Raw genomic sequence first — 12814 nt, 5'->3', positions numbered from 1 at the left:
CAACTCAAAATTTTAATAAATATTGAATAGAGATCGGATGAGAGTTCTTATCCGGTCTCAACTCAAAATTTTAATAAATATTAAATAGAGATCGAAGGAGAGTTCTTATCCGGTCTCAACTCAAAATTTTAAATAAATATTAAATAGAGATCGGAGGAGAGTTCTTATCCGGTCTCAACTCAAAATTTTAATAAATATTGAATAGAGATCGGAGGAGAGTTCTTATCCGGTCTCAACTCAAAATCTTAATAAATATTAAATAGAGATCGGAGGAGAGTTCTTATCCGGTCTCAACTCAGAATTTTAATAAATATTAAAGAGTTCGGAGAAGAGTTCTTATCCAATTTTAATAAAATATTCCTTTCAAATAAAATTAACACACAACAGTAACTCACTAAGGTTGTCTCATTTACTTATGTATCTGGGTGATCCGAATTTAGTGAAAAATTAAAATTTCCTTTTGACAAAAGGATTAACATCTCCATCCGAGCCCTCCTAACTAATTTATAAAAAAACGCGAAGCTAAATCTACTTGCCCTTATTGAGGGACGAGGTGGGGTGCCTAACACATTTCCCACCCGTTTACGGACCCCGAACCTAGAATCTCTGTCTTAAAGTGGTTTCATTTCAATCTATTTTCACAAATGGTTTTCTTTAGTTTTCCTCAAAACTAAGGTGGCGACTCCTCACTCTTTCCCACTTCGGCGAGGGTTCGTTCAGGCGACCGCAAAACTCCTTGCGACAAGTATATATAGATTTCATTTTATTTTCTTTAAATTAAACAAAGGTTGAAAATTTTAAATTGTCTAGTCTTAATTCGAATATTCATTTATCTATATATATGAAAAGGAGCATATTGTACTTTAGTATTGTTGGCTTTAATTATAAAGTTGAGTCCACACAAAATTATTCAGCTCAAATGGGCTGGCGACAACGTATTTTCTCCATCTGAATATAAGCTTCTAAATTCTAATAATGCAAAGCTAATCTCAATTACTGCGTTTACTTGGACCAGTGCTCTTTGAATCTTTGATTTCCTTCTGTCACATGATTTTTTTTTTCTCTTTATTTTTCACTAATATTATTATTTAGGTATTAACAGAGTTTATATATGTATATGTAAGAAATTAACTAACTAATTACCAATATATAACGAGTAATCTCAAAATCCCAAACCCAATAAAAAGGGCTCCATATATGTTGTACTGTACAAATACAATAGATTACTACTAAATAAATTTCAAAAAAAATAAATTGCATAGCAAATTAAATCCAAAGTCTTTTTCTTGTTGAGGGATGTAAATATAATATAAACACTTACTTGTATAATTCAAAGAAAGAAAAAGGATTCTAGAAGTTGCGTGTGCATATTTGACCATATCTAAACACGTTCATAAAATATATGGTATGATGGTTTCCAATGAAGATATGGCGACTATTATTTATTCATTTAAATTCACCACCTTTGAGACTTGATACAACAATAGGAGAGTGATTTTCTGCTCATTGCATTTCAAGGGGCGACTATGAAACCTTCAAGTGCATTTTGTCTTCATTTTTTTTTTTTTTTAATATACATTTTCAGTCAAAGGGTATAAGGCTACGACTATGGCTAATTTTGTGATGGACAATGAAGTAATTAAGAGAAAATCATATTAAAAAATAATAATTGGTTTCATATATATGCATGTAAGAGAAAATATATGTAATCAGGACTTGAAAGCACTGAATAATTTTTCATAACTAAGGAAATTTAAGTTGATTACTTTTGATTTGAGCATGTTTTGCTTTGTCCAAAGTGTGAAATGCCGGAAAATTATACGTTAAAGTGGTGATTACATGAAACATGAAATGAAAATCAATAAAAATGAAACCAGCAAATGAAAGTAAGTATTATAAATATGAAAGTGGATTAAAAAAAATTACAAAACATTTTTATATAAATAATTGTATTTATCTATTTGTTGAACATATAATGCCTTGTCATTCCATGCATTATCCGACTTGTACATGTGTTGAATATGCACTAGCATGTTTTATAAATATGAAATGTTAAAATCTATAATAGGCGTTTTGAGTGTTAATATATAGCTTTGCTTTTACAATTAAATCTATTAACATAGTAATTAAAATACTTTATCAGTGAGTTTCAGTAATATTTGAGTCATTCCCAAAACAATAGGATTATAGGTTCAAATTTTAATTGAAGTTAGTTGGATTAAAAAAATATTATTATGGTTTTAAAGTAAATAACAATTAATTTCTATTGACTAAAAATGCATTTAATTAATTAATTTTATAATTTAGTACATTCAAATATTTTTGATTCTAAGTTGCTTCTTTCAAAATAAGTGTGTGATCTCTAGAAGAATTGGAAATCATTAATTATAGGAGGGTGTAAATGGTTTCAAAGTAAGTGCATGGATAAGTTGAAGAGATGAAAATTTCAAAGAAAATAATTAAATTAAAGGGAAAACCACCACCTTTTCATTTTATTTGAAAATAATTAAACGTACATTGACTATAAATCCTAAGTTAATTAATTAATGATGAATTGACTAGATTATCTATGCCACCAAGTCAAGAATGATTAACCATAATTGGTCAAGTCAAACGACAATTCAGCATTATAAAAAAAAATCATTAGAGGGGAAAAGATTAAGACGAATTCAATTGGAAAATTCAATTTCTATGGGTAATAATAACAATTTTTTCCTTTTTTTTTTTATATATTGAGACTTTACTATTTCTTTAATACATATCTTTTCACATGTCATAGTCTTGAAATTCTGTACAAATTAGTTATAAATTTAATTATTACATTTATTTGAACATACCAAATATTAATATCATGCATGTATCTTAATTACATGCTAATCATGTAATCAAGCTAATTAAAAGGGTGGAAATGTATCATCCCATTAGAGATGTGTAATTATTCTCTTCATTATGAAAATAGAACTTCAAGACAACATTTCAAAAGCTGAATTTTCATAAAATGGTAGAATCAAAACTGAAGAATTCCTCCTAATTAATGGCTGGGTTAAGTTGAACATAGATGGATCTTTTAAAGGGGGAACTGGTCAAGCTTCGGCTGATGGCATCATGATTAATAGCATGGGTAATTGGTGCAGTGGCTTTGTTTTTAACCTTGGAAGGTGTTCGGCGATTGAAGCCGAAGTGTGGGCGGTTTTGGATGGTTTGAACCTTGCTTGTGCTGAGGGAGATGGGGTCAAGTGAGTGATTGTTGAATGTGATAATGAAATGGTTGTTGCAATAATTCAAGGGAGAAATCAGATTCCAGCAGCTATATATTTCTTCCCTAGTGTGCTGTGTACAGCAAATGCTCCTCTCTGGATTGGGATGTCCAGCTCCTTTCTACAGAAAGCCAACTTTTGCGCAGATTAGCTTGCTTTGGCCATGTCGATCGTTTCCTTTGGGCTGTCATCCATCGGCTTGAGTCTCCTCTGTTAGGCATTGATCCTTGGCTGCGACAGGACCGGTGCGTTGTTGCTTATGTGAGGAATGTTTTAGCTTGGCTGTTTTGAGCTTTGCTATGTACATTTTTAATTAATTTTAAAAATAATTAAATATTTTTTATAAATTATTTTTTAATAATATTTAAAATTACATTTTTCAAACAATATTTTTTTTAATAATTCAATCACAAAATGAAAAAGAATCTGAATAGTTATAGTAAATTAGGTTGTGCTAATAAAATATATATCCCTCTCTCAAGGACTAAAGTTTTCCAAAAAGGCTTCTAGTCAAACTATCAATGAAGAAAAGGCTTAAGAAGGGACAAGAAAGAAGAAGAGACAAAGTCAAAGTCCTTGGTTGATCTTTTCTTGTTTGAAAGGTGGAGAACGCAAGACTTTGGATGCACCAAATCTCAATGGGTTTCAAAATTAATAAAATTTTTCTTTTCAACCCTCCCAAGCATTGATTTCAAATACACGTTTTTTTTTTTTTATATACCTAATGTGTTGACTAGACTAATTGCTAATATATACTATAGGGGGAATTCGGAATTTTCCAAATTGAAAATGTCTTGTAATATTCATTAGGTTTGCATCATTTAACAAGGAACTTTTGACACATTTGAGTATTAGTTTAGATTATTAGAAGTTACGGTAGACCTCACAATTTTGAAAAATATTTCAATATCATTAACTTTAAAGTGAGGATTTTTTTTTAAGTGATTTTAAAATTTAATACTTTAAAAATTATACAAAAAAATTTACATTATTTCTAATACTCTTAAATACATGAATAACTAAAAACCATTATCTTGATTTATTAAAAAAACTTATAAGCAAATGAACTTTTCAATGTATAATATATATATTTTTTTTATTTTAACTAATTTTATATTTTTTTTAAAAAATAATTTAATAATTAAATTTATAAAAAAATTACGTGTAATTGACCTTTCATTTTGTGGCCAACATCGGCCAAGACAGCAACCTTGTGGTTGGTGTCAATCTGTCTTAACTATATTTACAAGTTGTTTTTACTTAATAGTACACATATAGCTAATAAATTCTAATCTTTATTTGGTTTATAGCTACAATGTTTGGAATGTTGATTAAAATCAAATTTCAAAGAGAATGTGCTATTCACAATTGACAAAGTTCATATTCACAAAGCAACTGGGTATGTGGTATAGAGATTTCATCATTATTTTATTTTATTTTATTTAAAACATCAGTTCAAATGATAATATTAAATAAATTTATCATCACCCGTGATTGTGTATAGTAATTTCCTAATTACTTTTCCATTCAAATATTGTAATCCAACTTAAAATTAAATAACGTGATCGTTTGAGGGTACCCATTCTTAATTTATAAATCTAATCATTATATTTATTCTTATCTGTGTGATTATCCATTGAAAGCATTTTTCTCTCTTCAAGATCAGTAAGTTCTTCTAGAACAGACCGTATCCTTTCAATTTTCTATGTAACTTCTGGAAGCCTTTAGAATTGAAAAAAAATAAAAAAAAAATTAAAATTTAAGTCTTGCCTTTGAAAATATTGTTCCAGCATCAAAGAGTGTACCTTTTCTGAACTGTAAGAGAAAAAAAAATATTAAAGATCATCTGCATTAATTAAAAAATTTATAAATGAAAAGGTTAATTATTTTAAATAAATTATTGCAATGCAATTATGCAAATCGAAAATATACATCATTATTAGGATGATATATAATAGACTATTTAAAAAAAAAATGCGTGAAAAAAAGACCGTAAAGGTCTTTTAATTAGAAATTTAAACTTCACGTTAATGTCGTTCATCCATTTTTTAACGTAAAAAAATCTAACATTCTCAGCAGTGTTGAGTGAGCACCCAAACCTAATCTCCTTACCCTGTCCCTCTCTTCATCGTCATCATTTGTTAGGAGGCACACATCTTTTCTAAATTTAATCTGAAAGCAGGATTTTGACAATTGAATATTACGCTAGAAGATGGTACAAAACGGCTTTTTGCCGTTCTCATTACTTCCTATCGCTGCACGTCCCATTTCCTCAAACCCATCTTATTCGCTCTCATCCCATCGCTGCTCACTCTATGAACCTCTGTTTCTCGAGCAGCGTTGCTCGCTTGCGGTGCCCAGCGCATCAACAGATGGAGACATGTGCTCATCTTGTGAAAAATATTAGCAAGTGGGAAGCACGGCTCAAAAACAGGAGCTGCAGCAGGAAGAAGGAAACGAAGGGCAACAAATGGAAAGGCAAAGCCCATGAAAAGAGGTACAAAGACGGTGCCGTTTTGCACTAATTCCATGGGAAGAGAGCAATAAATTCAATGGCGTAAATAAGAGAAAATTCTCCAGTATTGATGGACGGACCCCACCAAGATATCAAAAGACAAACGATAAGTGGAAAAGTAAAGCCAAGTCATGCAAAAATAGACGCAAAGACGGTTTTAAACCAATTGCATGGGCAAGACTGGAAATGAAATTCTCCATTATCATGAACCCATCAAGATACCAAAAAAAAAAAAAAAAAGAAGAGGCCTCTTCTTATGTGCATGCCATAGCAATACATGAGGGCGCCTGATTTGTAATTCAATTCATCAAAATCAATTGTTCCTTTGACAAATCGCTTTTATTGTGTACTGTATAGATGCCTTGTTTGTCGACTCAAACAAAGAATTAATTAAATAAAAAATTAAAAATAAATTAAAATAAATTTCTTTAATAAATATAAGTACAAAAATATAATTAAGCTTTAAGTAAAAGAAAACTGGGCTTAGCTCCCAATGGTGGCGTGAAGTTCAAGCGGTATTTGGATTTTTGTTTTAATACGGGGAAAGGTTGTACACAAATTCAAATATAAATATAAATACAATTAATTAATGATTTGAAAAATGGAATAAGACAATTTCCAAGGTCACGTCATTCATTTATATATGATTGTCTTGGCCTGGTTATGGACAAAGCTCCTGCAGAAGAAAACTGGACAATTTAATAAGACAAACAATTCATTGACAAATTGAAGATAACCACAATGTTTTCAATTAATTAATAACTCAGACCATATAAATGATTCAATTCAAAATTAATCCATTTTAATTCAATGGCAGATATACACATCAACGGCTTACGCCAATGCATATTAAAAGCTCATGCTATCTTGCTTGAAAATTATTCTGCCTTAGGGAGTCTGCCCTTGTTTATACATTTGAGAGCTTCTAAATCTTTTTATGCTTTAGTCAGAAATTATAATTATGCTGTTACTTCTTGCCCTACTTGAAGCCGAGAATCCGTCTGCAGCCCTGTCTTATTTCTATTCTCATTTCGCATTTCTCAACAATATTCCAAACAGAATCTTCCCCTGCTTCCAAGAAAATTGCAGTTGCATGGAATTGAAATTAATCGGCAAGAAAAAATTTGAATATGGCTACTGTGGTTAACCTTCACTCTCCTAAAGTCGCCAAAGATTCATTTGACCTCTGCACTTGTCCACCTTGAAGTTAAAGGACGAAATTGATCATCTGGCAACCATCGTATCCACCCATTGATTTTTTTTTCTTTTCTTTTTTTTTTTTTTTTTTTTATGTTTTACAATGCAAGGTGGAAAATGAACGAACGAATTCTCAAAAGTTAAATGACCCAAATTTAACACCATAAAATGGTGACTTCAAAAGAAAGATTTCTCATTTGGTAAGGCAATTAAGCGTGCAAAACATGCCTATCAATAGAGTGCAGGGATGAAATAAACCATAGGTTGACATCATTTTCATAGTGCTGTACTTCAAATCCGCCAATATCAACAAACAACCCTCAAATTCCGAAGTATGAGCAACCTGCTTGTTATGATGATTAGGACAGAAAAAGCTAAAATATAATTTTTGAGGAAACGAATTATATAGAGAAAAAAGAAAAGAAAAGAAAAAAAGAACAGAAGGTATTTAATGTGATGTAGTACCCATTGAAGAAAAATTGAATGAAGGAAGATTGAAATGGTTTCAAAACATTAAACATTGGCAAATGCACCAGTATGAAAGGTTAAGCAAATTGAATTTGTAGGAGATGAGAAAGCAAGGGAGGATGTGAGGTAAAATAGTGAAAAAGGATATAGCAACCCTATATCTTTTTGAAGATTTAGCCCTGCACCAAGTGGAAAGAAGGGGAAAAAAATCAATATGGCTAACTCCAAGTAGTTTGTGATTAATGCTTAGTTGAGTTGTGTATTGCATAATTGCAATATGCTCCCTTCTTTCATCCGTTTTTCATCCTCAAGTATTTTATTCTGGAGTAAACATATAATAAGCACGTACAACACAAATATGTATTTAGTATCTAACCTCTTTGCATGCATCTCGATTTCTACTTTTGCGCCAGGATATGAATCTGCCCTAAGGTTGATCTGCAACATCGCTTTACATTGCTCCCACATTACCATGGAAAGGACTCCCCAACCAGCTTCAGTGCTGCTGTTGCACCTGAGGTGAATATGCATGTGTAGTCTTTTAGAAATGCATTGCAGTAAACACCTGTGCTCACAAGCACAAATGTTAATGATTGAAGATAAACCATGGTATTGAGATCCTTAAAAATTGCCTCCATATGCAATTCTTAGTATAAAGTTGCTCCAGCATGGTCCAAGTATACAAGACTTGCATTTTCCCAATTTATTTCCTTTTGCTGTCAATTTACTGAAGCGTAACCAATCAGAGAAAAGAAGAAGAAGAAGCAGCAGCAGCAGAGAGAGCAATAAATTTTAATATAAATAGAAGAAACATAATCTGACCATTGCGGTCTAATCGCTTGAATTCAGTATCTCGAACTTCATGAATACTCTTTGGACCATTTGGGTTATTAAATGATACGTGTGTAGCCGTAATCGTGACCGAACTGCTTGAGGGGCTCTTCCTTATCGACTTCTATGCTTCTTCTTGTTTTTTTTCTTCTTCTTGTTGTACTCCAATTATGTATATGTTTGAAGGCAGAGAATTGGGACGACTGCAATTCTGTAACCGGAGTTGCGAGTTGAATCTAAAGAGATTCCCTTGTTTGCGATTCTAATCGGAATGTGATCGATATTCAACGAAATTTTCAAACCGAAGCCTTGCACCAAAACTTTCCCGGCGAAATGCTCTCTAACTGGACTGTTTCAATCTGTTCCTATTCCTGACCTAAACGACAAACTATTAGGTAAACCCTGTTTACCAAGTCAGTGTATAGATTTGGTGCATCAACCACCAAAATAAAAATCTAAAAAAACAATAAATCTCTTCACGTAATCCAATCTAGGCAAACCCACATGTATTGAGTCAATCAACTTAATATTAATAATCTTAAAATGCCGACCAATATGTGTGGAAGCTACCAATACATGTGGGTTATTATTTTTTGTTATTATTTTAATTTTTAAAGTGGATTTTTTAGATAGCAATTTTAATAAGATTATATTTCAAATTTTCATATTCATGAGCTTTGTTGTCCAATGATCGTTTTGCTTCTGCAATTTTCAATTTGCTTTCCGTAATTTCAATTAAAAGCAAATTAATAAAATAAAAAATAAAACCAGCATTAGATATTTTATAAAAATACTCTCAACTTCAAGATCGCAAACGGTGGCTTCAGATCCACATATAATACATAAACTTTTTTCTTTATAAGCATCCATAATACATAAACTTGACATAGATTACTTTTTTCTTCATAAGCATCCATAATACATAAACTTGACATAGATTTATTTTCAACCACGACTAGAAACTTAGTTGCGCGCAGAGAGCACAAGTAGTATTTGAAGAGATAGAAATCTAATTGATCCGCGCAAAATCAAGAGACTTCTTTCCTTCATGGGCATTGCCAAAGAAATTTTTCATATAATCTCCAAACACAACTTCTCTATAAAGAGCCACACCATCACGTTCCACAAGGTGGCGCAATGGCCCAATCTTTTCTGTCGTATTTGGGATGGTAAAAACAGGGATCGATACTCTCGATTGCTCACTTGTTGTACGCACCCTGTGTTCAGCACTCTTATACCTTCCATTGCTTAGTATCTAACAAAATAAATGTCAAAGCAGGGTTTAAATAAAAGATTGAATATTAAAATCCTACAAATTAAGAGGGATTAAATTTTATTTTCATAAACTTCCCCTTATAGTTTGTTTTTTTTACCGGATCAATGGATACTATAAATAAAAATTAATTTATGATACTACTTTATAGTAATATTAAAAAAATAATTTATTATGTTCAAATATGGACTTCTCACCTGCAAGGTATCACCAACATTAATGACTAAAGCACCAGGAATTGGTGGGATCTCCAGCCACTCTCCTTTTTGCTTGCCATCTATGTTCTCTTCCACTTTGACATAAAGACCACCAATTTCATCTTGCAGCAACACGGTGAGGGTACCCATATCAGAATGACGACCCACTCCAACAGTCAGCTCTGGATTTGGACATGTTGGATAGAAGTTCATGTTAACCATCTTGAAACCAATTAGTGCATCTATTTTTGCAGCTTCCACTGTCACTCCAAGCTTTTCCATCAGAATTTTCAATATCTTTTCCACCATCTTGATTGATGTTCTTAGGTATTCCAGTGCAACATCCCTGAGAATTACAAATAGATTATCCCATCATAATTTAAAATTCTTTTGGATTGAGGACCAAAAATAAATAAGAACAGCAGTATTACTCAATTTTTTATTATATAATTTTTTACTGTAGATGATGATAACGTTATTAATATATAGTATATCTGTTAATATTATTTTAATATTTTAATTTTAAAAAAATTTAAATTAAATTTTATAATTATTTTTTAATAATAATATCTTATTATTGTGTGCATAATAATATCTTGTTATTGATGTCAGTATGCATAGGTTACTTTTGAAGTAATGCCTAACCCTTTTCAGTTCCAAAAGATAACTCTCTCTTTTAAACAAAAAAAATATCATTCAATCTTCGTTGAATAATAACTGTTTTTATTTATAAAAAATGAATGGCTAATCTTTGAGGTTTTCTGTTAATTACTTTTTAACATTAGAATTGACCTTATTGGGATTTAATCAAGAATGCATGTCTGGTGTATCATTGAATAGGGCACAAATAAATTTATATTTAGCAGGATATTTATATTATACCATTTAAAAAATAAAAATAAAAATAAAAATAAATTAATTAATTTTTAATCTAATAATATTGAAATTATTTTTAAAATTATGAAATTTTAAAATTAAACTTAATCAAAAGTAAAAAAATAAAGAGAAAACAAAATATGAAGTTGCAGTAAGGCGTTTACTTGCATTCTTCAGGCCAAACTTTAAGTGCTTCGGAATCATTAGTATAAAGCATACTGACGTAGTCTTTCCACTCCAATGCCTTCTCTTTCTCTGGCGCGAAACTTGTCCCATACGTCACCAACGGGCTAGGGCTCACACCCTTGCGATAGGCAGCCTTCTTTTCAGGCGGCTGCCCAAAGAACTTGTGAGCTGCAATCTTCAAGGACTCAAGCAGCTCCACTGGTACGCCATGGTTCACAACTTGGAAGAACCCTAGAGTCTCAGCTGTTCTAACAATTTCCTCAGCCACTCGATCATGATCAGGACCATCTAGTTTTGACAAATCAATGGGTGAGTTTTCACTGGGGGTTGATTTTAGCTTGTCTATTCTTTCTTCTGGGGGTTGCACATATTGCTGTGGTACCGTTGATAGACCCCTGTCCACCACCCCCTTCACACCATAGCCATCTCGGACCACGAAATTGAAGAGTGACTCTTTATCATCAGAAAAACTTGGAGCCATTGCTTCACAAGGCAAAGTTTGAGAAAGACTAGTGAAAATTTTTCCTGATGCAAACTAGTGCAAAGGATTGCCGATATATATAACTACGGAGTGAGTAGGTATATAACTACGGCTTTTGTTCAACTGTGCAATTGGTCCTCTATAGCAGTCTAGTTTGACTAACTTCTATTTTTTATTTTTTTAAGAGGAGATTGCGGGGAGAGTGGCTGTAAGGACTCCAATATGAGTTGTTAAGTGAGTGTATGCCTTCATTAACTCACCGAATCAAATTAAATTAAGTAATTTTAATTTTTTTTCTTTTTCTCTTAGATGCTTTTATGAGAAAATTTTACCTGTAATTGGGTGTTAATCTAGTTTTTGTCATAAAAAAAGAAATTAGGTCCCCACTTATTTTTATTAATCACGTAATTCCTTTTTGGACCTACTTTATTTTCTTTTGATTTAATACACTAGGAGATAATTCTTGAATAAGTAATGGCCCCATTGGGCAATCAAGACTCCCCAGTGTAGCACTATGACAGGTCGGGTGTGTACACAGTGTGCTTGGGTTATAAATTGTTGGTGAGTAGGGATGATCAAAAGAATAGTTACTCTCCTAATCACTCCCTAATCTTGTCTAAACAGGCTTGGAATTCTATTTGGGATCTTCATATCCAAACAAAGGTGAAATTATTTTTGTGAAAAGCAATGCACAATGCTCTGCCTACTAAAGTAAATTTGATGAAAAGAGGAATATTATCTGAGTCTGCTTTTCCTATTTGTCTAGACGCTGAAGAAACCATTGAGCATGTTTTATTTTGGTGTAGCCACGCGAAAACTACGTGGTTTGCTGGACCATGCACATATGAGCCTAACCCTGTGGGGCTCTCATCCTTTGCTCATTGGTGGAGTGCGATGGTCTCTATTTTCCATGATGATAAGGATTTGCTTCAATCTCTGGCGATCACTTGCTGATTATCTGGAAAGAAAGGAATAAAGCTATTTTTGAGAATGGAGATCCAAATCCCTGTTTGCTATCAGGAATATTCGAGAAAGCTTCCATGATCTCTCCTTGGTGGTTTACAGGAGCCCTGTTTTATCTCAGAGCGCCCATATTCGTGTTCCTTCAAGATGGGTGCCTCCATTGAGAGGTACTTTTAAATTTAATTCTGACATAGCTTGGAAGGGTAGAAATAAGGTGGACAGTAGCTGTAATTATCAGAAATTGCAATGGTAAATTAGTTAATGGTATGGTGAGACAGTTAAGGTGTAATTCTCCAATAGCAAGGGAAGCAATGGCACTGTTGGAAGCTTTGAAACTTGCCAAGAAGATGGAAATTGATTCGGTTGTGTTTGAGGCTGACTCAGAGGTTCTCATTTCCACTCTTATTGGCCACAAAAAGAACGAGTGTTGGGAGATTCAAGCTACGGTGCTAGCTATTCTTGATTTGAAATAAACTTTCTCTTTTCCTGCTTTTTTCCTTGTTAAGAGGACTGCAAATAGAGCAGTTGATTACATTGCAAAAATGAGTTTACAGGTTTATCTTCCATGTA

At 32.4% G+C, this 12814-nt stretch overlaps 1 protein-coding gene across 1 annotated transcript; it reads right to left on the bottom strand.

Annotated features, from left to right (window-relative positions):
- Positions 1–9104: 9104 nt before the first annotated feature.
- On the bottom strand, positions 9105–11351 carry LOC110638461 (scopoletin 8-hydroxylase). The gene is made up of 3 exons (XM_021789021.2): positions 10779–11351; positions 9739–10084; positions 9105–9523 (listed from the first exon to the last, which is right to left on the bottom strand). The coding sequence occupies exons 1-3, from the start codon at positions 11279–11281 to the stop codon at positions 9278–9280; spliced, it is 1095 nt and encodes a 364-aa protein (XP_021644713.1). The 5' UTR covers positions 11282–11351; the 3' UTR covers positions 9105–9277.
- Positions 11352–12814: the final 1463 nt, after the last annotated feature.

The sequence above is a fragment of the Hevea brasiliensis genome, chromosome 17 (genome assembly GCF_030052815.1).
Source record: "Hevea brasiliensis isolate MT/VB/25A 57/8 chromosome 17, ASM3005281v1, whole genome shotgun sequence".
In the NCBI taxonomy this organism is placed as follows: Eukaryota; Viridiplantae; Streptophyta; class Magnoliopsida; order Malpighiales; family Euphorbiaceae; genus Hevea; species Hevea brasiliensis.
This window is presented reverse-complemented; position numbering and strand designations above follow the sequence as displayed.

What these genes read in the sequence shown, in the direction of transcription:
- LOC110638461 (XM_021789021.2), bottom strand. Translation starts at nt 11,281, where the DNA reads ATGGCTCCAAGTTTTTCTGATGATAAAGAGTCACTCTTCAATTTCGTG. An exon ending in GTTTGGCCTGAAGAATGCAA is followed by an intron (nt 10,085 to 10,778) that starts GTAAACGCCTTA and finishes TGTAATTCTCAG; the next exon opens with GGATGTTGCACTGGAATACC. An exon ending in ATGTTGGTGATACCTTGCAG is followed by an intron (nt 9,524 to 9,738) that starts GTGAGAAGTCCA and finishes TTATTTTGTTAG; the next exon opens with ATACTAAGCAATGGAAGGTA.